Source organism: Eurytemora carolleeae, unplaced genomic scaffold (assembly GCF_000591075.1).
Source record: "Eurytemora carolleeae unplaced genomic scaffold, Eaff_2.0 scaffold66, whole genome shotgun sequence".
Classification (NCBI taxonomy): Eukaryota; Metazoa; Arthropoda; class Copepoda; order Calanoida; family Temoridae; genus Eurytemora; species Eurytemora carolleeae.
In genome coordinates, this window is record NW_019396101.1 from 471033 (window position 1) to 492416 (window position 21384).

The following is a 21384-nucleotide window of genomic DNA, read 5'->3' on the forward strand; positions in this document are numbered from 1 at the left end:
TGATTGGCTGCAAAAAGTTGATTGAACCAATCAGAATTCAGTAAATTATATTTTTAACCAATCAGAGTTCGGTATTTCAGGAGCCTTAACAAACCGGCAAGCGACCGCCATGTTGGTTTTATATATTGATAACAAAAAAATACGTTATAACTGCGTAAACTTCTTCCAGTGAAATCGGAATAATTCCAAACTATCTAGGGAGACCCTAGTCATTTCCGAAGAAAAGAGACACACTTCTACAGATGTAAATTTTCTGTTGCTTGCCATGTGAAGGTAATAATAATATTTCTGTTGTTAAACTAAACTTCCTGAGATTTTCTTAGATTTTAGCTTGAATTTTGGGATCAAAGAATTTGTTTTAATTCTTGGTAATTTCCTAGTATACGATTTTTGGATAGGACAGACCCAATTCTTCATTAGAGAAAAATATATGGATAAAGTGGGTCATGTGGCCGTAGCATCCGGCCCCCTTAGCCTGTTCTAGCCGCAGCGCTCGGCCCCTATGCCTGCTCTAGTCGCAGGGCTCGGCCCCCTAGCCTGTCATAGCCGCAGTGCTTAGCCTATAAAATGTCTTAACCTGACTCCTAATATTTAATAACAGTGTTGAAACTAAAGGTCTGTCCTGGCCGCAGCGCTCGGCACCGAAATTATCCGAATCTAATCTAACCCTGGAATAATACAAAATAAATATTGTTTTGTTGAAAATAGTTGAAATCTAAGTCATGTACAAAATTATAGGAGGGAGGAGGGTGCCGTGACAAACTCCTGAAAGACAAACTCCGGAAAGACAAACTCCGGAAAGACAAACTCCTGAAAGACAGACTCCTGACGAGACAAACTCCTGAAATTATGAAATTGGTAATTTCCTAGTATACGATTTTTGGACCCCCCCCCAGCCCCCCTTCCCTCCTATCAATTTTGTACATGGGTCTGACAGTTAACTTAACCTAACCCGTGGCCGCAGCGCTCGGCCCCCTAGCCCATCCTAGCCGCAGCGCTCGGCCCAGAAAGTGTGGCCGCAGCGCTCGGCCTTTCCTTAACCTAACCTAACCCTAAATAACAAAAAAATAAATAATAATAACCTAACCCGTGGCCGCAGCGCTCGGCCCCCTAGCCCATCCTAGCCGCAGCGCTCGGCCCAGAAAGTGTGGCCGCAGCGCTCGGCCTTTCCTTAACCTAACCTAACCCTAAATAACAAAAAAATAAATAATAATAACCTAACCCGTGGCCGCAGCGCTCGGCCCAGAAAGTGTCATAGTCATGGTCATGTACAAAATTGATAGGAGGGGGGGGGGGTCCAAAAATCGTATACTAGGACAGACCCATGAAATTTTTCTTTGAATGAAATTTGATAAAATTCATAAACTTTAGAAGAATAATCCGCAAATATTCTATAAAAAATTCTCAATCTTTAGTAATTTGAATATGTTTCTAGCAGCAAAGTATTACAATGATCAGAATAACCAGCAAATTTATTATTATTTACTTTTTATTATTTAGGGTTAGGTTAGGTTGAGACACTTTCTGGGCCGAGCGCTGCGGCTAGGACAGGCTAGTGGGCCGAGCGCTGCGGCAAATTCGAATTAATTCTCGAATCTTTATAATTTTGAACTATAGTTTTCACATATTGGATAGCAGGTTTCGTGGTTTGTTAATCTAAGAAGTTCGAAATTAATCTTATTTTAGTTTAGGCTACCAATATTATTTTCTTTTTCAGCTTCTATCTTGAACTCTCAACACAGTAAGTGCCCAGAATGGGTTCGTCGGAGAAGTTTTGTCTCCGTTGGAACGATTTTGAGTCCAACATTAGTAAAGCATTCCGAGAGATTAGAGAAGATAAAGACTTTTTCGACATAACCTTAGCGTGTGAAGATGATCAGATCCCAGCACATAAAGTTATTCTCTCCGCCTGCAGTCCGTTCTTCAGAGCTATCCTCAAGCGGAACAAACACGAACATCCGCTTCTCTATCTGAAAGGTGTGAAATACAGTGATCTTGTTTCCGTTTTGAACTTTATGTACCACGGCGAGGTGAATGTGGCGCAGGAGGATTTAAACACTTTTCTCGCCGTGGCGGAGGATCTCAAGGTCAAAGGTTTAACTCAAAGTGATAGTTCAAATAACACATCCGCCCCGGCAGTTAAATCTAAGTCAAGAGAACCCCCCGAATCGTCAATACCTCCGCCATCCAAGAAAATCCGTCCTAATCCCACCACTTCAACCCCTCTCCCTGCTGTGTATAAAGACGATGATATCCAGGAAGTGACTCCTGTTAAAACTGAACCTCAGCTGAGTACAGATAACAATGTGATGGCCCCCGTTGACCACTATGGCGGTGGTGAACTGGTTGATGCTGATTACGGGGAGGATTATGGTGACTACGAGGGAGGATATGAAGGGAACTATGACGGAACTATAGGAGATCAAAATTCATCAACAGCTGACGGAAATAAAGGTAGGAAATACTTTCTTAAAATTAGAACATACTCAACCAGAAAATGAAGTGAAAATATTTCTTGTCATATTTAACCACAAAAGTTCCTTTATAATGTCCGATAAAATGGGGGGGGGGGGGGGGTATAATTTATGGGACTTAATTATGTCCTCAACTATGGGTGGTGCCATTTGTAGAGTTACTATTTCTTTTGTGAGAAGGAATATTTTCAATTCATTCTCTTTTTCTTATGAAGCTGTTAAGTGTTCAAAATAACCCTTTAATAGTCTCTTTTCTGAATCTTAATTCTTTTCTTAGATTTGGCATCAGGGCCCAAGGGCTTATCTATTAAGGACATTAATTATTATTAACTGTGGAAAAATGAGAAATGGGGCCTAAAAGAATTTTTTTTAGGGGGGGGTGATTTTAAAGAAAATATACATTCTTGTTCAGCAATTGTGGAAAAATATTCTTGGGGGGGGGGGGTAAATAGATGAATAATTTGTATTATAATTTTTTCTTACACGGGTAGGTTTTTCTCTTTTTTTAGACATGCCAAACAGCTTCATGTGAAGAGATTATTTGATTGAATTGACTGAATATAAAACTTTAAAGAGAAAAAACGCAGTTTTAATATCTGTTTATTTCAATCAAAAATTCTTTTCAACTTTTTTCCTGATTTCTTTTTTTGTACTTGTATCTTTGTCACATAACAAAATTTGTTTAAAAACTGAGAAATATTCAATATTTTTTACATGTTTAGCAAATATAAAGATTTGGTAGATTTGAAATGTGATGACTATACAGTATACACTGAGATACAGAAAACATGAGACACTGATTCCGATGTTGACTTTTGATAATTTGGGGTTCAAGATATGTCAGACGAAAATGAGCATTTTAAAAGCTAAAAGTGATTTGATCATGTTCTCTGGTTCTCTCTGTACACAAAACCTTGGAATCTGGTACTTTGTTGCTCAAGTAAAACAATTGCATTTGAACCTCCTTTTCCATTTGTTCATGGTATTCTTACAGAACTAGTTTTCTGACAGATAATTCTACGTTCTTATTATTTTCATACTTAAAAATTATCGTCGACTTTATTTCCGCACAATGACGAATATTATGAAAAACAGGAAAACTTTGTGACGTAGTAGGCTTCATTCAAGGCGATTGTTTTATTGCATCATGATACATTATCTCGTAAATTTACAAGACAAAGATTGAAATTGTTTCATGAAATTGTCTTTTTAAAATCAAAATATTTTGTCATAACTGTTAAGAGCGTAAAAAATGGCAAAATATTTTGTTTTCTTATGAAACACAAGAAAGAAAGAAAAATTACTTAAAATTCAATTCAAATTTTCTTCCCTTCTTGTTAAATTGTAATTACTGTGGGCTGTCATTTACACTGGCAAAAAGAAGTTTAACCGAGGCAGAATGTGCCATTTATTTAATTCCAACATTAAGAGAAGCTCTTGATCACGTAGGTCCGTTTATTCTTAAACAATAATCCCGAACTTACTCANCTACTTGGCAAGTTTTCTGTCCGTAGTATTGTACAAATTATGCATAGTAGTATTTCTAAATCCCACAGTAAGTACCGAGAGGGTCAATTCTATTCTATTTATATTGTATTTCTTGTAACATTTTAAATGAATATAAGATTAGGATAGGTCAGTCAGATTTATTTTTAAACACCAATTCAATCACTCCAAGCTAAAAATGTCTTTTATAGTAAATTTTTGAATGATAAAATTACATAAATCACCAACTTTGTCATCATCTCCAAATAGCCTAAGCAATATCACAATACTTATATGCATTAATATTAAGTTGTTAACATCAGATTAATTAATATTAGATTTCGGGACATTTTTACAGGTCCAAAAATTACATATCTGAACTTAATAGCTGCAAATTATTATACCAATATTAAAATTTAAAAAATGTAAAGAATTCTCGCTGATCGTCATAATTCTTTCTATTAAATGTAAATCTGTTTTTTTTATCTATTTCTACAACGCAAAGTAGAAATAGATCTCATTTTTTTAAAAAAAATACCTCATAAAAGTGAAGAACTCGTTTAAATAAGTATACTTTTTTATGCATTTCTAAAACTTTTAATGTATAGATCATTGAAAAAAATTGAACGCACTTTTTTGCTGGTTATTAATTAATTTTTTTTGTTATGAAAAATTATGTCATGAATTAAATAGTATTTATGGATGTTATGGTTCTTTGAGTCCCTCGCTTTGATACATCAAGACGGTCTGAAGACTCAAGTTCTAGTTTTATCCTCATTAAAACTTTAAAACGGAAAGACTTTTAATCCCTTATTAGGATTGTTAAGAGAAAGAACTAGAAAATATAATTTTAGTGTCTCTAGAGAGAAAATCGTTACGAATGCTTTATACTAAATACGAAAGCATTTTTTTAGAATAAATGCGAGCTTTAAAATTATTTTCTTTTCGAAATGTAAGGTGTATTTAGAGAAGAAAGTTCTGTACTTCTATTAAAAATTGTTAAAGACTCGTTCATCTTTCATACTTGTTGTACCTACAGAACCCTCTAAACAAACCTATACTAAGCTGGAGTTTATATTCAAGATTCTGCTTCACAGAAAGCTTCCAAGAATTGACGTGAAGACCGGCCCACAGTGTCCCCTTATTTCTGGATTGATAAAATGTTTGAAACAATTTCGTTTTCAGTTGCGATTGAATCCTTCATGAGTTGTAGCGCTGAATCCGTGGAAACGGGAGGGAAGCGTTGGATCTGTGTTCAATGTGGAAAAGGATTTAACAAGAAAGATCATCTGAAAAATCATATTGAAGCTCTCCACTTGCAAATGCAGTATCCGTGCACATATCCTAATTGTATTAAAGTTTGCAATAGTCAACCCGCGCTCCGGGGGCATATAAGAAATTGGCATATCTAGTCAAAGAAAGACATGTTTATGAAGTCATTTTCAATTTAAGCATTTTACCGGGAAAAAAATGGAAGAGGGTACAAGTAGAATTGATGTACATTTAGTAAAATATGTGTTTTCTTAAATAAATACAATTATTTATTAATTAAAAGTTTGAGAGAAAAGTAAAATTGTTTCTGCAAAGTTAAGACATATATGACAGCCCGTAGTTTCATTACAAATATTAATAGAATTATTTTGACATATTTTGAGAAAACTTGATGTTTAGAATATTCTCATCTTGATGTCCACATGAGGACGGTTGTAACCTCGATGGGAGGATATCTATGGCAGTGTACCATATGCGACAAAATGGTGAAAACGAAGAATAATCTGAAAGAACATATCGAAGGACAACATCTGGACAACGTATATCCATGTACTGAATGTGACAAAATATTAACCTCTAAAGGTGCTCTGCGAATGCACATGCATAGAAACCACAGACTTAAGATGGGATCATAATGAAATTAAAAACTAATGAAATAAAACAGGATCTTCCAAAATTATTCACATCAAAACTTTTTCCAGAGATATGACAGCCCTAGTGGTAATATCTACTTTAGATGAAAACATATCTTGATCTATTCTATCGTAGAGGTTGATCTCCTGGTCTCCGAGCATATAGAGAAGATACATTGTGAGGTTCGTGGTACAGTCTGGAGATGTGTGTCTTGTCTCAAGGTTTCAAAATGGAAAACCGCGCTCAAAAACCACGTGCAAACTAACCATCTACAGATGCTCAGTTTTCCCTGTAATATTTGTGATTATGTGGGGAGCACAAGTGCCAATCTAAAAATGCATAACAGAAGAAATCATAAAGAAATCATTGATGGATCTACATTTTAAAAATCTCGTTAATCAAGTTTCCAATTTTTATTTTTAAGAGAAACTCGTAACATTTGTTTAATTATTATAAAATATAATATTACTATTAAATGACCAATTGTATAATAAAGAGGAATAAAATGTCAATCTTCATAAATCTGGTTTTATTGTTCTCGTAATATTAGAGCTTCCGAGGCCTGCATCAAACTTAATAAAAGAAAACGGATAAAAATACTAAAGTCGTCATAATTCTTCTTTGCCTCCAATTCTCTTAATTTTATGAAAGATAAAATGAAAAATAAAAAATGAATGACAGCTCAATCGTTGTGTTTGTAATTGCTGTTGGATTAAGTAGTCCTGATCGATTCGGTTGTTTAGTGTTGTGGGAGGAGGTGAAGAGAATGATGTTGACCTCGACCGACAGGATGGGTTTGAAACAGTTCTCCTGCTCCCTCTGCAACCTTGGGTTCAGGAACTCCAGTAATCTTCGGAGTCATATTGAGGCTAAGCATACTACAAGGATGTATATGTGCAGAATGTGTAGGGAGGAGAAGAGAACATGGCAAGGGTTTCTCACGCACATGCGTAGTGTGCACGGAATTAGTGCCAAAGCTAACGATTTGTAACATACTTCTAGCATACCATTTCTTTTGTTAATATATTGTTTTTTAAAAATAAAGAGCTTACTTCTAATTAAACACTTAAAATGACAGCTCATGGTTTTTTAATAATACCTAAATAACTGTTTTGATATACGTAGAAGATTGTTAGGTTTTTGTGATAAAATGTGAACTATGTGTAGAAATTGTGAACGTGTAAAAATTGTTAACCATGTTTGAACAACTTAGAAATAGAAAAGTGTAAGTGAGCACTGTCCTTGGTACAGGGCTAATGTAGATTGGTAATTGTAGAATGTATCAATAAACACTACATAAAGTGGAAAAAATAAGTAAACGTACACAAGGATTGGTAATTTTAAAGAAAAATTGTGCATGATGATTTTGATATTAAAAGTGGACGATTACATAAAAATCCCTATTTTTGTTGTGGAACTGTACAATAAATAATAATTTGAATACTAAACAGAGTGGGTGTGCATTAAATATCATTTTAGGAGTGAAAATGTAGATGCTGAAATTTGAATATTTAGAAGTGTAAATAAGAATTCAAATTGATAAGTACGTGTAGATAAAAGTTCAAATTTTAGAAGTGGAAGTGTACATGAAGATGGTTGAGGTTAATGGAAGTGAATCCTGGCAATGTCTAGTTTGTAGCAAGGAAAAACATTATTTAAATCTTTGATCTTAATTTTTTTCACATTTTTCTTTTCATAATATTTTGAACTAGTCTGACAAAAACTTTTAATTCATGGATAATTTTTAGATCTATCATGAACAAATTAAAGAGCAGGATGACAAAATTTGGGAAATGATTTCTGTTGGTAATTTGGTTATGATTCAACGATAAATGTTTAACGACTGTCCAGGTTTGCAAAAGAAAATATATCCTGAAGGATCATGTTGAGAGTCTCCATTTGAACACGATGACCCACACGTGTGTTTACTGTGCTAAGAACTATCTTACGAGAAACAGTCTTCAAAATCACATGTCAACCTATCATAAGAATATTTAGAACAATGTACCAACCGATCATGTGAATATCTAGAACCATGTATCAACCTGTCATAAGAATATTTAGAACGGAGAACCATGTATCAACCTATCATAAGAATATTTAGAACGGAGAACCATGTATCAACCTATCATAAGAATATTTAGAACCATGGATCAACCTATCATAAGAATATTTAGAACCATGTCAACCTATCATAAGAATATTTAGAACCATGGATCAACCTATCATAAGAATATTTAGAACCATGTATCAACCTATCATAAGAATATTTAGAACCATGGATCAACCTATCATTAGAATATTTAGAACCATGTATCAACCTGCCATAAAAATATCTAAAACCATGTATCAACCTATCATAAGAATATTTAGAACCATCCATGTATCAACCTATCGTTAGAATATTTAGAACCATGTATCTACCTGTCATACAAATATCTAAAACTATGTATCAACCTATCATAAGAATATTTAGAACCATGTATCAACCTATTATTAGAATATATCTAAAACTATGTATCAACCTATCATAAGAATATTTAGAACCATGTATCAACCTATTATTAGAATATTTAGAACCATGTATCAACCTATCATAAGAATATCTGGAACCATGTATCAACCTATCATAAGAATATCTGGAACCATGTATCAACCTATCATAAGAATATCTGGAACCATGTATCCACCTATCATAAGAATATCTGGAACCATGTATCAGTCTATCATAAGAATATCTAGAACGATGTATCCACCTATCATGTGAATATTTAAAAAAGAAATATATTGTAAAATTTAAAAAAATTAACATTTAATTTTTAAAGATTAATTTAAAGCTAGTTTTAATCCTACCTCCGAGCTAATATTCATTCATAAAGACGAGGGAGGGGGTGTAGTGCCGCCATGCGCCCCACAAAGTAGTCCCCAAGCCTCCGTATTCGTAAATGAGTATTTAAAATGACCTGGCACTACCCATACACGTTAGAATAGATATTATATAAGTTAATCTTTAAAAGTTATGCAGTATTTTCTTGAATATCTAAAAAACCTTCATAACTATTATAATATTAAATATTTTTTCCAAAATATTTTATACATTACTTCTAAAATATTAATTCTAAAGGAGAGGGGTAACGCCAGGTCAGCGAATACAGAGGCTTGGAGACCATTTCGCAAGGCTTATCGCGTCCCTCCCTTTCAATTCATCGAAAGTGTTCGTTGGTAATTTTTTATTTATTTATTTCTAAAATTCCCAGCTATAAATGACAACCTTCACATTTCACTGAACATTGTCATTCGTTTGATGAACCTTTATTTAAGACGTGTCTGAGTACATGGAATATCTGCACTTCGATACGTGGAAATGTACTCTCTGTGGGAAAGTAGTAAAGCGTAAATGTCGAATGAAGGATCACATCGAGAGCCGCCATTTGTTCAATTCACCAAACCATATCTGCAATCTGTGTAATAAACAGTACACTACTAAGAACAGTCTGCAGAACCATATGGCTTTATATCACAGCAATAAAGTGTAATAAAATGACAACCCTCAGTATAAATAAACTATTTTGTGAATCAATCAATAAATTAATTTTGTGGTAGACGTGTCCGAATATATGGAGCTGGTCAACCCACTGGATCCAGAGACATGGAGGTGTACCATCTGCGCTAAGATTATCCGCCGGAGATGTAGAATGAAAGATCACGTGACCAGTCGCCATTTTGGCGGATTTCCCGGATATTCCTGTCATTTTTGCGCCAAAACATATTCAACAAAGAACAGTCTTCAAACCCATCTGGCGGTTTATCATAAAAAATGAAACAATGTGTGTTCATCTCTAGAGCTTATAAATATAAATAGATAAAAAACCTTTCATTAAGATTGAAAATCAAACCAGATTAGAATATAAATATATGGGAAATTATTGTACTTATCTTTATTTTCTTTGATAGTTCACTTTTTTCTGCCAAAAAAAAATAGGAGAATTTGGTCCACTTGACAATTGTACTTTCTCTGTTTCTTCCAGTAAATGACAGCCAAATAATGTATAAAATGTACATATGCAATGTATATTGTACGTATTTTTATCTTGAATATGTATTCTTAGCTGTCATACCCGTTTTAGAATCTGTATATCTTTTTGTCAACTACTTTATTCTATTGTATTAAATTTTCTTTATCTAATAGAATTTATAGGAAATATTTATGTATTGCAACTGGATATCTTCATTTTTTGTTCTAAAAATATTTTTTTCAGGATTATATCATTAAATTTTAATAATACATGATACATATGATGCATAGATTATTTTAAAAAAACTGTTATTTGTAAATTGTCCATAAACGAATCTTAAATTTATGTGCAAATGTATCTTATATGTGCAAATGTATCTTGTATCTGCAAGTGTATCTTATATCTGCAAGTGTATCTTATATGTGCAAATGTATCTTGTATCTGCAAATGTATCCTATATCTGCAAATGTATCCTATATCTGCAAGTGTATCTCATATGTGCAAATGTATCTTGTATCTGCAAATGTATCTTATATCTGCAAGTGTATCTTATATGTGCAAATGTATCTTGTATCTGCAAATGTATCCTATATCTGCAAATGTATCCTATATCTCCAAGTGTATCCTATATGTGCAAATGTATCTTGTATCTACAAATGTATCCTATATCTCCAAGTGTATCTTGTATGTGCAAATGTATCTTGTATCTGCAAATGTATCCTATATCTGCAAATGTATCCTATATCTCCAAGTGTATCTTATATGTGCAAATGTATCTTGTATCTACAAATGTATCCTATATCTCCAAGTGTATCTTATATGTGCAAATGTATCTTGTATCTGCAATTGTATCCTATATCTGCAAGTGTATCTTATATGTGCAAATCAAATGTATCCTATATCTCCAAGTGTATCTTATATGTGCAAATGTATCTTGTATCTGCAATTGTATCCTATATCTGCAAGTGTATCTTATATGTGCAAATTGTATCCTGTATCTACAAATGTATCCTATATCTGTAAATGAATCCTGTATCTGCAAATGTATCCTATATATGCAATGTATTCTGTATCTACAAATATATCCGTATCTCCAAATGTATTCTGTATCTGCAAATGTATACTCTAACTGCAATTGTATCCTATAACATCAAATGTATACTCTAACTGCAATTGTATCCTATAACTGCAAATGTTTACTCTAACTGCAATTGTATCCTATAACTGCAAATGTATACTCTAACTGCAATTGTATCCTATATCTGCAAATGTATACTATGACTGCAAATGTATCCTATATCTGCAAATTTTATTCTATATCTGAAAGTGAATCCTATATCCAAATGTTTCCTATATCTCCAAATGTATCCTATATCTGCAAATGTATCCTATACCTCCAAATGTATCCTGTACCTCGAAGTGTAACCTATATCTGTACTCTGTAGATGTATCCGGATATATGACTCCGGTCCTGGACGACACCTCGTGCAAGGATACCTGGAGATGTCTCATCTGTACCAGGGTTATCAAGAGAAAGTACAGGATGAAGGATCATATTGAGAGCAGACATTTTATCGGTACACCCTGTCATCCCTGCTCGCGATGCGGAAAACTTTACAGCACAAAGAATAGTTTAGAAAAACACATATCGACCTATCACAAGGAAGCATTCGTCGACGGAAAATGGAACTTCTAAACTCCTCTAATTTCACAATAAAGAGGCTGAAAATGTAATTTAAAGTAACCCTCAACTATCGAGTGGCAATTAATTTTTTTTTTGATAGAAAAACAAATATATGGTTTTAATATGGTTTTAATGGGTGTTGTTAATCTGTTAATATAGAGGGCACTTAAAATTTCTTCTAACTGAGGTGGAAACTTTAGAATGGTGGATATCAGGATTAAGGCTTAATCCACTCTTTTTCTTAATCTCCAGATTAAATATTGCTTGTTTTCCTAATGACTTTAATCTTCAGATTAATTATCCGACGGGATATCTGGATATTTCATTCTAAAGTTTCCACCTCTGTTTCTTTCTATATGTTTTCTTTGAACCTATCTAAAGTTAAAAATAAATACTTTATAATATTTAAATGCTCCGAGTGTTTGAAAGTTAGTGTGAATGTTCAATACTAGTTCTATTTAAACTATGGGAGCTTACAATAGATTTACTTTACTCTCCCCTTTCACAAATTTAGATTGAAAATTATCGACTTTTCTATCTGATTTTGCACGACATGAGTTAGACAACTTTTATAGTATATTTAAATTCAAAATGTGAATATACTAAACTGGATTTGCTAAAATTTAAACCCAAGGTACCAAAAAAAAAATAGTGACAAGTGACAACTTTTTAAATGTGTTTTTTTAACACCATTTTTGTAAGGTGATATGTCAATATTCTAATGCTTAAAACATGTCAAAAATCGAAAATTATTTAATTCAACGAAATTATCTAAACTACAAAAAAGTATCATCATTTTTAAAAAGAATTATTAAAAGATGGATATGAATAACAGATTTTTTTTACAAAAGAAACCATAAATAGAAAAAAACATCCAATATTGCATAAATTTTTTTTATCATCCAGTATGTTTTTTAAGAAACGAAAGTTTAACCTTTCTTAGAAGCACGCTATGTCATTTGGCCATCAAATATCAAAATCCCTTATTTCTATTTTTGTGTATTTTCCCGCCGAATGCATTAATAATCCTGATTTAACAAAATTAAATTTTTTAAATCTACCTCGTGCGTGTATGTGAGCTAAGTTTAAGTTATCGATTTTTTATTCTTTTATCTTTTTTATTCCCCTCGGACTCAAATTACATATTTTCCCGGTTAAGGTTAGGAATAGAAGATTAGGGGGATTTTATCTTTATTGAATTTTATATTTTCACAGCATTTACATTCAAAATGGTTTCTCAATGCTGAAAATATAAAATAATATTTAAAGTGTATTTTGATACCAGGCTTCATGGAACAAACGCCATAAGAGACAGCGCACTGTAATTTACAATTTATAATATACACAGAAATAGCAGAAAATCGCGACCACTTTTAACCATTAGCAAATTTTTTTAATCTACTTTCTTGACATTGATTTCTTTATGTTAATTTTTTTACTGACAGCAAAGATCGGATTCAATATTTATCTACCTTTCTGATCAAAACAAGCCACTTTAAATAAGGTCATAATTTATATGCTTCCAAAAGCAATATTTGATCAGAAACTTTAAATAAAAATAAAAATGTCACAATGAAAACTGAATCATAATAAGAAACTTTGTAAATTCACAGCTTTTAAAAGTTCGAGGACAGTTTAGAAATGTTTTTAAATCCTTATAGAGAGCGTCCCATATCATAATAGATTTATCTCCAAGCTTTAACGCCAATATACGCACATAATACTCGAAAAACCTAATATTTTCTGCAAGAAAACTTATAAAAACCTTTTACATTTTTAAAAAATGATTCATTGTTTTTAGATTTTCTGATTTGTCCCTAAAATCACAATTTTGAGCTATGCGCGATCTAATATGATGTGGGACACCCTGTATGTAAAAAATGCTTTTGATCGCAGTTCAGTGTCCAGTGTCCACTAATTCCAATATTTCTAACACCCAATTTTATGGTGGTCCCCGGAATAGGATGGAATATGAACTTAATTTAACTAGCCTTAGAGGGCGCTTCGCGCCCATCTTCTAAATTAGTTGTGAACATGTTCTCTTTGTGTACATCGTAAAACAAAACAAAAATAATTCGCGGATTTTCACAAAAAAATTCGCGGATTTTCAAAATTTTTAAAAATTTAATGACGATCGAATTTTGATGGAGACAAATATTTGAAATTTTGATTTTTCATAAACCTTCCCTGAGGTCCCTAGATGTCCCACAAAAAATTTGGGCCCGATCGGTTAAGCCGTTTTGACGTTTATTGGATACAAACAGACAGACAAACAGACAAGCCAAATTTATATATAGAAGGCGATCAAAGTTTACTTGGTAAACATTGCTAATTCTGATCAACTTAAAAATGAATTTTTTGATGGAAATTAGTTCATGCATTGGTGCAAACTAAATTGTGTTCGATCTAAATTTAGACTGAAATCAACGAAATTTTTTGGACGAAAATAAAAAAAAAATTAAACCTCGAAGGAACGCATTTTTTCATAAAATCTTTTCCAATGTAAAAATGCTACTAACATACAAAATTTGTAATATTTGTTATGATTTGAGAGTTTAGCAAACCTCAATTCTGCTCATGTGTGTCTCCGTGTGTGTTTAGAGCTTGAGGAACTAGTGCTGGCCTCCCTGGTCTACAGGATGGAGAAGAGGATCTGGGAGTGCACCAGGTGTGGGAAGGAGAGTACAGACAAAGCCAGGATACGACGTCACGCAGAGGTAGAGGGTGTCTCACGAAACATGGCATTTGGTGAAAAGTTTTGAATGTTATCTTTCACATACTGTATTAGATATTAAAGACTTTTTGCAGTTTATTTCTTTAAAAAAATGTTTAACTCATATATTTTACTGTGAAATCAATGTTATTAGTCTCTTTAGTATCAAACAACTTATCAAATTATGGAAGAAGACATTTTAAACTATTCACCAACTGTCATGTTTCGTTGGACACCCTGTAACATACTTTACATTCAGAAAAAATAATTGTAAAATATTTTATCGATATTTCGTTTTCGGTATCTAACTATTGGCCATATTGCGAATGTGATTGGTAAATATTAGTTGGGGAAAAATTTAAATTTAAATTTTAATTTTCTTTTTTAGATTCATTTCCCTGGGTTTATCCATACCTGTTCCCATTGCGGAGTAGAGAAGAATTCTAGTACTGCACTTAGGATGCATATTCATACTTATCATAGGTTCAGCAAGATTACTCCTGGAGTACCTGGACCTATATAGTTCATATACCTAGCAAAGGTTCAACAAGATTACTCCTGTTATACCTATAATTTCATGGTTATTGAAATAAATACGAGTTTTGATTTTATTACCAATTGCAATTTATTTTATTCAAAGTTGATAAGGAAGTTTTTTTGAAAAAAAAAAACCTGCAAAGTGTAAGAAAATGAAATGTAAAATATAAAATTTAAGGAACTTACATCCAACCTTAATTTTCTAATTCATAAATCTCTGCAACCGGATGTCTTAGACCTTTGATATTTTAAACTACGGTCAAAAAGCCTCAAATTTTCATGTTTAAAAGGTTTACAGTATCAGGTTGCAAAAATATAATGATTAGAAAAGTAAAATTTGATGCGAATTATCAGTTTTGCTAACATATCTGGTTGTATAAATGCACTTAATTCTGTTGAAAAGAAAGATGATAGGCTGTAGCCAGTGTAGGAAATTGAATCAGTCTCTTGAATTTCGATCAATACTTTATCAGAGCACAATGATCAATTGGTAACAATCCCTTCCCGTGATAGTTTAATGTATAGATATAGATATAGATATAGATATAGATATAGATATAGATATAGATATAGATATAGATATAGATATAGATATAGATATAGATATAGATATAGATATAGATAGAGTCAGAGAGAGTCAGTATAGAGAGAGTCAAGTCTTACAGTAGGATATTGTACTGTGTTCTAACGATTAACAATTAAGTTTAACCGTTACAGGAAGTACATTTGAAAACTAAAACTACAGTGACTACTGTGTAACTAAATCTAAACTAAAACTACAGTTACAGGAAGTACATTTGAAAACTAAAACTACAGTGACTACTGTGTAACTAAATCTAAACTAAAACTACAGTTACAGGAAGTACATTTGAAAACTAAAACTACAGTTACTACTGTAACTAAATCTAAACTAAAACTAAAACTACAGTTACAGGAAGTACATTTGAAAACTTAAACTGGATATTATAAAATAAACTGTAGATTTCTTGCTAATATTCTATTTCGGTCCGTTGAGTTTTTATCGCAAAAAAAGATTTACTTGCATTAGCCGTGATTTGGTGTAACAAGTAAGAGCCGGAATTTTGTTAGTTTTAAGTACAACCCAAACTATCTGAAGGATCAAATATTTTAAAACTGTATTTTATTTGCTTTAATGCAACTAAGCAAAAAAACTGGGTTTTTTTGCATTTATCTTCTCTGAGGAGTTTAAGTTGGCAAAGTGTAAGGAAAACATTTGTTTTTTGTTTAAACAAATTTAAATGAGTAAAATTTCAAGATTTCTTTGGAATGAATTTTAAGTCCAAACTCATTAAAGTTTTTTTACTAAGTTATCGCCCATCATTAGTTCTTATACCAGCAATTCATAGCTTATCCAGATCAAATAGATCAATTACAATAGGTGGCAATATAGATTTGGATCAATCATGCACGACGTCAAAAGTGTCAAATACAACAAGGAAAACGAAATTTTTCGCAAAAGTTTTTCAAGATTAAATTAAAAAAGTGCAAAACAGAAAATAAAGAACAAGTAAAATTTCACTTATTTTACATGTAAGAGAAGCCCTTTATTCTAACATTATCACTATTATTAATAATTTTGTCGGAAACAAAACCTAAGTTGACACTTGTGACGTAAGAATACAGATGTACTGAGAGTTTACAAATTCTACGTTGCCATCTATTGTACTAGTATCTATTTGCTCCAGATATGGTATAGTATTACCATAAATTATATATAAAGGGTAAATTGCCCTCCCCCCCCCATAACCGATATAAGCTTAACTGCAATCTTTGTTGGAAATAAGTAAAATGGTTTTGCCTCTTGTAAATGACAGCCGTAATATGATTTATCAATTTCTTAACAATCTCCAAACAGGTTTGTACTCTTCCCTAATGCTTAAAGGGACTCTCATCGTAATTTTAAGTGTCCCTCCAATAAAAATTAAGGGCTTGTCCGATCCACTACGGTACCTCAAATCCTGAATTTGATTAACAACCGTGTATCGTTTTGATGATTTCTTTATTACTTTTAAAGCAAGAAATACACACGCCTTTTTTTAGAGTAACCACAAATAAAAATTAAGTTTTCAAAAAGAAAACAAAAACATGGGATATCTAAATCATACTTTATTAGCCAACGCTTTTAAGGGTACCGTTGTGAATTAGATATGCCACTCTTTTAATGAAGGGTTACGGCACAGCCAGAGGCGTAATCGGGGGGGGGGACATAGTCCCCCCTTGGACCAGAGAAATCTATTGATTTTAGGGGGTTTTCAGGCCCCAACGGGTGCTGACCCCCCTCCCCTGGAAAGAGAAAAAAAAATGTAAGCCTGGAAAGAGAACAAATTTAAGCCCCCCCTGGACAAATTCCTGAATACGCCCTGGCAACAGCCCCTTTAATCAGAAAACCCGCAAGGCTTTGAAACCGATTTAGGAATAAATTCGGGATCAGATTATTCTTAAGTTTTGATTCCTGTCGGATCAAAAAGTTTAAAATCCCAGTTTTTAGTTTGGAAACATATTATGGAAAGTTTCCGTGTTTCTAGTCGCCTCATTCTTCCAACACATTTTCTTTTAAAACTTCATTCTTCATTATAAGATCAGAAACATGGAAGTGTTCAAAAAGTGGTCAGTCTCATTTATGGCTTAAAACAGTTGGCGCCCAGAAAGAAAATAATGATAATAATAATTGGTTATTTATAAGGGCTATTTACGATGTCATATTTTTTGGTTGGACAATCTTCTGATAAAATTTCAATTTTTATCTTTCGCTAAATTAGGACTTTTTAACGTTATGATGGCGCACAACATGGAAAAGTGGAGAGGCGTTCAAGCAAGATTTATCTTTTTTTTGTATTTTCTGCAACCTAAAAATGTTAGTTTTTTTAATCTCGTCCATATTTCTGAGAAACTTTCCAGACAAAAGGAATTGAGTCTTTGCCACAAACTCAAACTTTCTGATTCCAATATCTTTGCAACCAGATGGCGTAAAACTTTGATATTTCAAACTTAGATTTTTTAATGTGACAGAATGTATATTGTTTGGATGGAAAGATATAAGAATTAGAATAAAAGAGATTGTGACACAGACTCAATTCCTTTGCTCACACACTTTTTGATGAAATTTCCCCTTTTTTCATTGCTTTTTTCTTCTTCCTCTTGTTATAATGATTTAGATCCTATTTTATATTATTTCTCTTGTTATAATGATTTAGATCCTATTTTATATTATTTCTCTTGTTATTATTCTTGATTTTGATACTATTTTACATTATTTCTCTTGTTATTATTCTTGATTTAGTTCCTATTTTACATTATTTCTCTTATTATTATTCTTGATTTAGATCCTATTTTACATTATTTCTCTTGTTATTATTCTTGATTTAGATCCTATTTTACATTATTTCTCTTGTTATTATTTTAGATTTAGATCCTATTTTACATTATTTCTCTTGTTATTATTCTTGATTTAGATCCTATTTTACATTATTTCTCTTGTTATTATTTTAGATTTAGATCCTATTTTACATTATTTCTCTTGTTATTATTCTTGATTTAGACCCTATTTTACATTATTTCTCGTCTCTCTATAGTCAGATTCTTATTTAAACGCTTTAATGGCCTCCGATAATGTTAAAATTATGCTTGCATCGATTCCTCTTTATTTCCCATAAACTTTATTTTTATCCCTTCTCGGCCCTTCACATTATCCTAATTCAATATTATCCTAACCCTATATTTAATATTATCCTAATCCTATATTTAATATTATCTTAACCCTATATTTAATATTATCTTAATCCTATATTTAATATCTTAATCCTATATTCAATATTATCCTAACCCTATATTTAATATTATCCTACCCCTAAATTTAATATTATCTTAACTATATATTTAATATTATCTTAACCCTATATTTAATATTATCTTAACCCTATATTTAATATTATCTTAACCCTATATTTAATATTATCTTAATCCTATATTTAATATTATCTTAACCCTATATTTAATGTTATCTTAACCCTGTATTTGATATTAGCCTAACCCTTTATTTGATATTATCTTAACCCTATATTTGATATTAGCCTAACCCTTTATTTGATATTATCTTAATCCTATATTCAATATTATCCTATATTAATATCACTTTAACCCAATATTGAATATTGTCTTAACCCCATATTCAATACTATCCTATATCAATATCACTTTAACCCTATATAAAATATTGTCTTAATCCTATATTCAATATTATCCTATATCAATATCACTTTAACCCAATATTGAATATTGTCTTAACCCTATATTCAATAATATCCTATATCAATATCACTTTAATCCTATATTAAATATTGTCTTAATCCTATATTCAATATTATCCTATATCAATGTCACTTTAACCCAATATTGAATATTGTCTTAACCCTATATTCAATATTATCCTATATCAATATCGCTTCAACCCTATATTAAATATTAGCCTAACCCTATATTCAATATTACCCAATATCAATATCACTTTCACCCAATATTGAATATTGTCTTAACCCTATATTCAATATTATCCTATATCAATATCACTTCAACCCTATATTCAATTTTATCCTAAACCGATTTTTTACCCAACATTTAATTTATTCAGAGGACTGTTCGCTGTACATGCATGCAATACCTACGGGAAATGGAAAATCTTCTTGGAGCTGCACCCTCTGTACACAGTTGTACGTTTCTAGGTCTTCAATGGTGGTATGTATGTACCATATAATCAAAGATAATATATATATAGATATGCAGGCAGGTAGAAACCTCCTTCCTAAATTGCTTGTAGCAGACAACTAATTTTTGAACCTCTGAGAGAAGGTGCAAGGAGAGACATCTATAGCAAATTGATTACTTTCTATATTCCTTTCTCCCCTTGCTGCCATCTGTAGGAAATATTTGTGTTATATAAACATACAGTACGCGTATTGCATCCTGTATAGTTCAAGTGTTGCTATCTGGACCTGTTTGGCCAATAAAATCAAATTTCAAGGTAACACAAACATACAGTACGCGTTTTGTTTATGTTATGATCAGTTGTACTTAGTAAAGATATAGTAGACAAACAGAAATATTGACAAACCTTTGGAAATTATTTTATATTTGTTAAATAAGTGATATCTATTAAATCAAACGGTTTTTATGAGATATTTAAATAAAATTAGATTTTTTAATTGGTACCACAATATGCAATTAAGATGTTGGGGTTGATGGTTTAAAGAATTATTAAAATTACTGTTTTTTATACATGAATTCTAGTAAACAAGGCAAATAAATTGCAACTTTTTTTGGGAGGACTTTGTCCTAGATTCGATGTACTTTTTAATCATAATTTTTATTTAAATTGCGTTAATTTACGTATGCCATTCAGTACAACTTGCACATTTAAACTTTGTCTAGTCAAATTCCTACCTCAGTTTTATTTGCATTGATTAATTTGTTTCATTAAGTACAATATGCAGTATACATTGTTGATACTATAGTACGCATTTAGTGTTATCACGCATAAACAAAGTGATAAATTGGGGTGGTTCCTAACTTGGCGGAGGGGGGGATAGATAAAACTCCTAAATTGATTATTTGGCCGCAGCGCCGGCCCCCTAGCCTGTCCTAGCCGCGGCGCTCGGCCCCCTAGCCTGTGCTAGCCGCAGCGCTCGGCCCCCTAGCCCATCCTAGCCGCAGCGCTCGGCCCAGAAATAGTCTTAACCTAACCTAACCCTCAATAATAGGAGTTTTATCTATCCCCCCCTCCGCCAAGCTAGGAACCATCCCTGATAAATTAGCAACAATCCAGAGGATAAAATGCCATGCGTACGACAGAGATGGTGCTGTTTGCACCTTTTCTCAAGACCTCAAAATTTATACCTGCCTGCATATCTATATATATATATATATTATCTTTGCATATAATAGATTTTTCTTGGTCTCCAAGATGTGTATAATAAAGATCGGAGAGTTAGTGTTTGCGACTATTTTGTATGAGTTATTAGAACTGGTTTAATGTAAATATTTGGCAATTGGCCTCTCATTCCTACCAAGGAAGGTTCCGACCTTTGTTACAATCTTTGCTATTTTTGATCAAGCTAGTTCCTACATGTCATAGTTCTTAGCAGAAACCTTATCCCTCCTATACCTGTATTAAATATACCTTGCAGGACCATTTATACTGTTTATTTAAAACTTAAACTGTCATTTTAATATTTTGACACTATACTTTATGTCCCCAAAAAACATGATAAATCTTTTTATTATGATTACGTAACAAAGTAACTAGTAAACCCGCTGAATATTTTTGTTTTTAATACCTGTAATAATTTAATGATATTTTTACAAATTTTAGGATCATGTGCGCGGCGCTCATCTTGGTGCTGAACCGTTCTTCCCGTGCACATTTTGTGGGCGCGTGTTCAGATCTCGGAACAGTAGAAGCGGACATGTATCTAAGAACCATAAACCCATTATAATCCCATCTTGATCAATTCTTTCTCATAAGGGATGTACACTGTAATAAAACTTTAGACGTAA

The 21384-nt window shown here is 32.4% G+C and overlaps 1 protein-coding gene across 11 annotated transcripts; it reads left to right on the forward strand.

Annotated features, from left to right (window-relative positions):
- Positions 1 to 79: 79 nt before the first annotated feature.
- LOC111694963 (broad-complex core protein isoforms 1/2/3/4/5) lies at positions 80 to 21384 on the forward strand. Of its 11 annotated transcripts, XM_023464053.1 has the most exons (5): positions 80 to 273; positions 1718 to 2454; positions 14166 to 14281; positions 19463 to 19566; positions 21200 to 21384. In XM_023464053.1, exons 2-5 carry the CDS (start codon positions 1755 to 1757, stop codon positions 21321 to 21323), a joined length of 1044 nt encoding a protein of 347 aa, XP_023319821.1. In that variant the 5' UTR covers positions 80 to 273; positions 1718 to 1754; the 3' UTR covers positions 21324 to 21384. The 11 variants fall into 11 exon arrangements, with proteins under 11 accessions (XP_023319821.1, XP_023319826.1, XP_023319822.1 ...); XM_023464058.1 differs by lacking the exon at positions 14166 to 14281 and having other exon boundaries at positions 81 to 273; XM_023464054.1 differs by lacking the exons at positions 19463 to 19566; positions 21200 to 21384 and adding an exon at positions 14666 to 14888 and having other exon boundaries at positions 81 to 273.

Coding starts and splice junctions, on each gene's coding strand:
- LOC111694963 (XM_023464053.1), top strand. CDS start 1,755: ATGGGTTCGTCGGAGAAGTTTTGTCTCCGTTGGAACGATTTTGAGTCC. Junction 2,455..14,165: donor AACAGCTGACGGAAATAAAG/GTAGGAAATACT, acceptor GTGTGTGTTTAG/AGCTTGAGGAACTAGTGCTG. Junction 19,567..21,199: donor TTTCTAGGTCTTCAATGGTG/GTATGTATGTAC, acceptor TACAAATTTTAG/GATCATGTGCGCGGCGCTCA.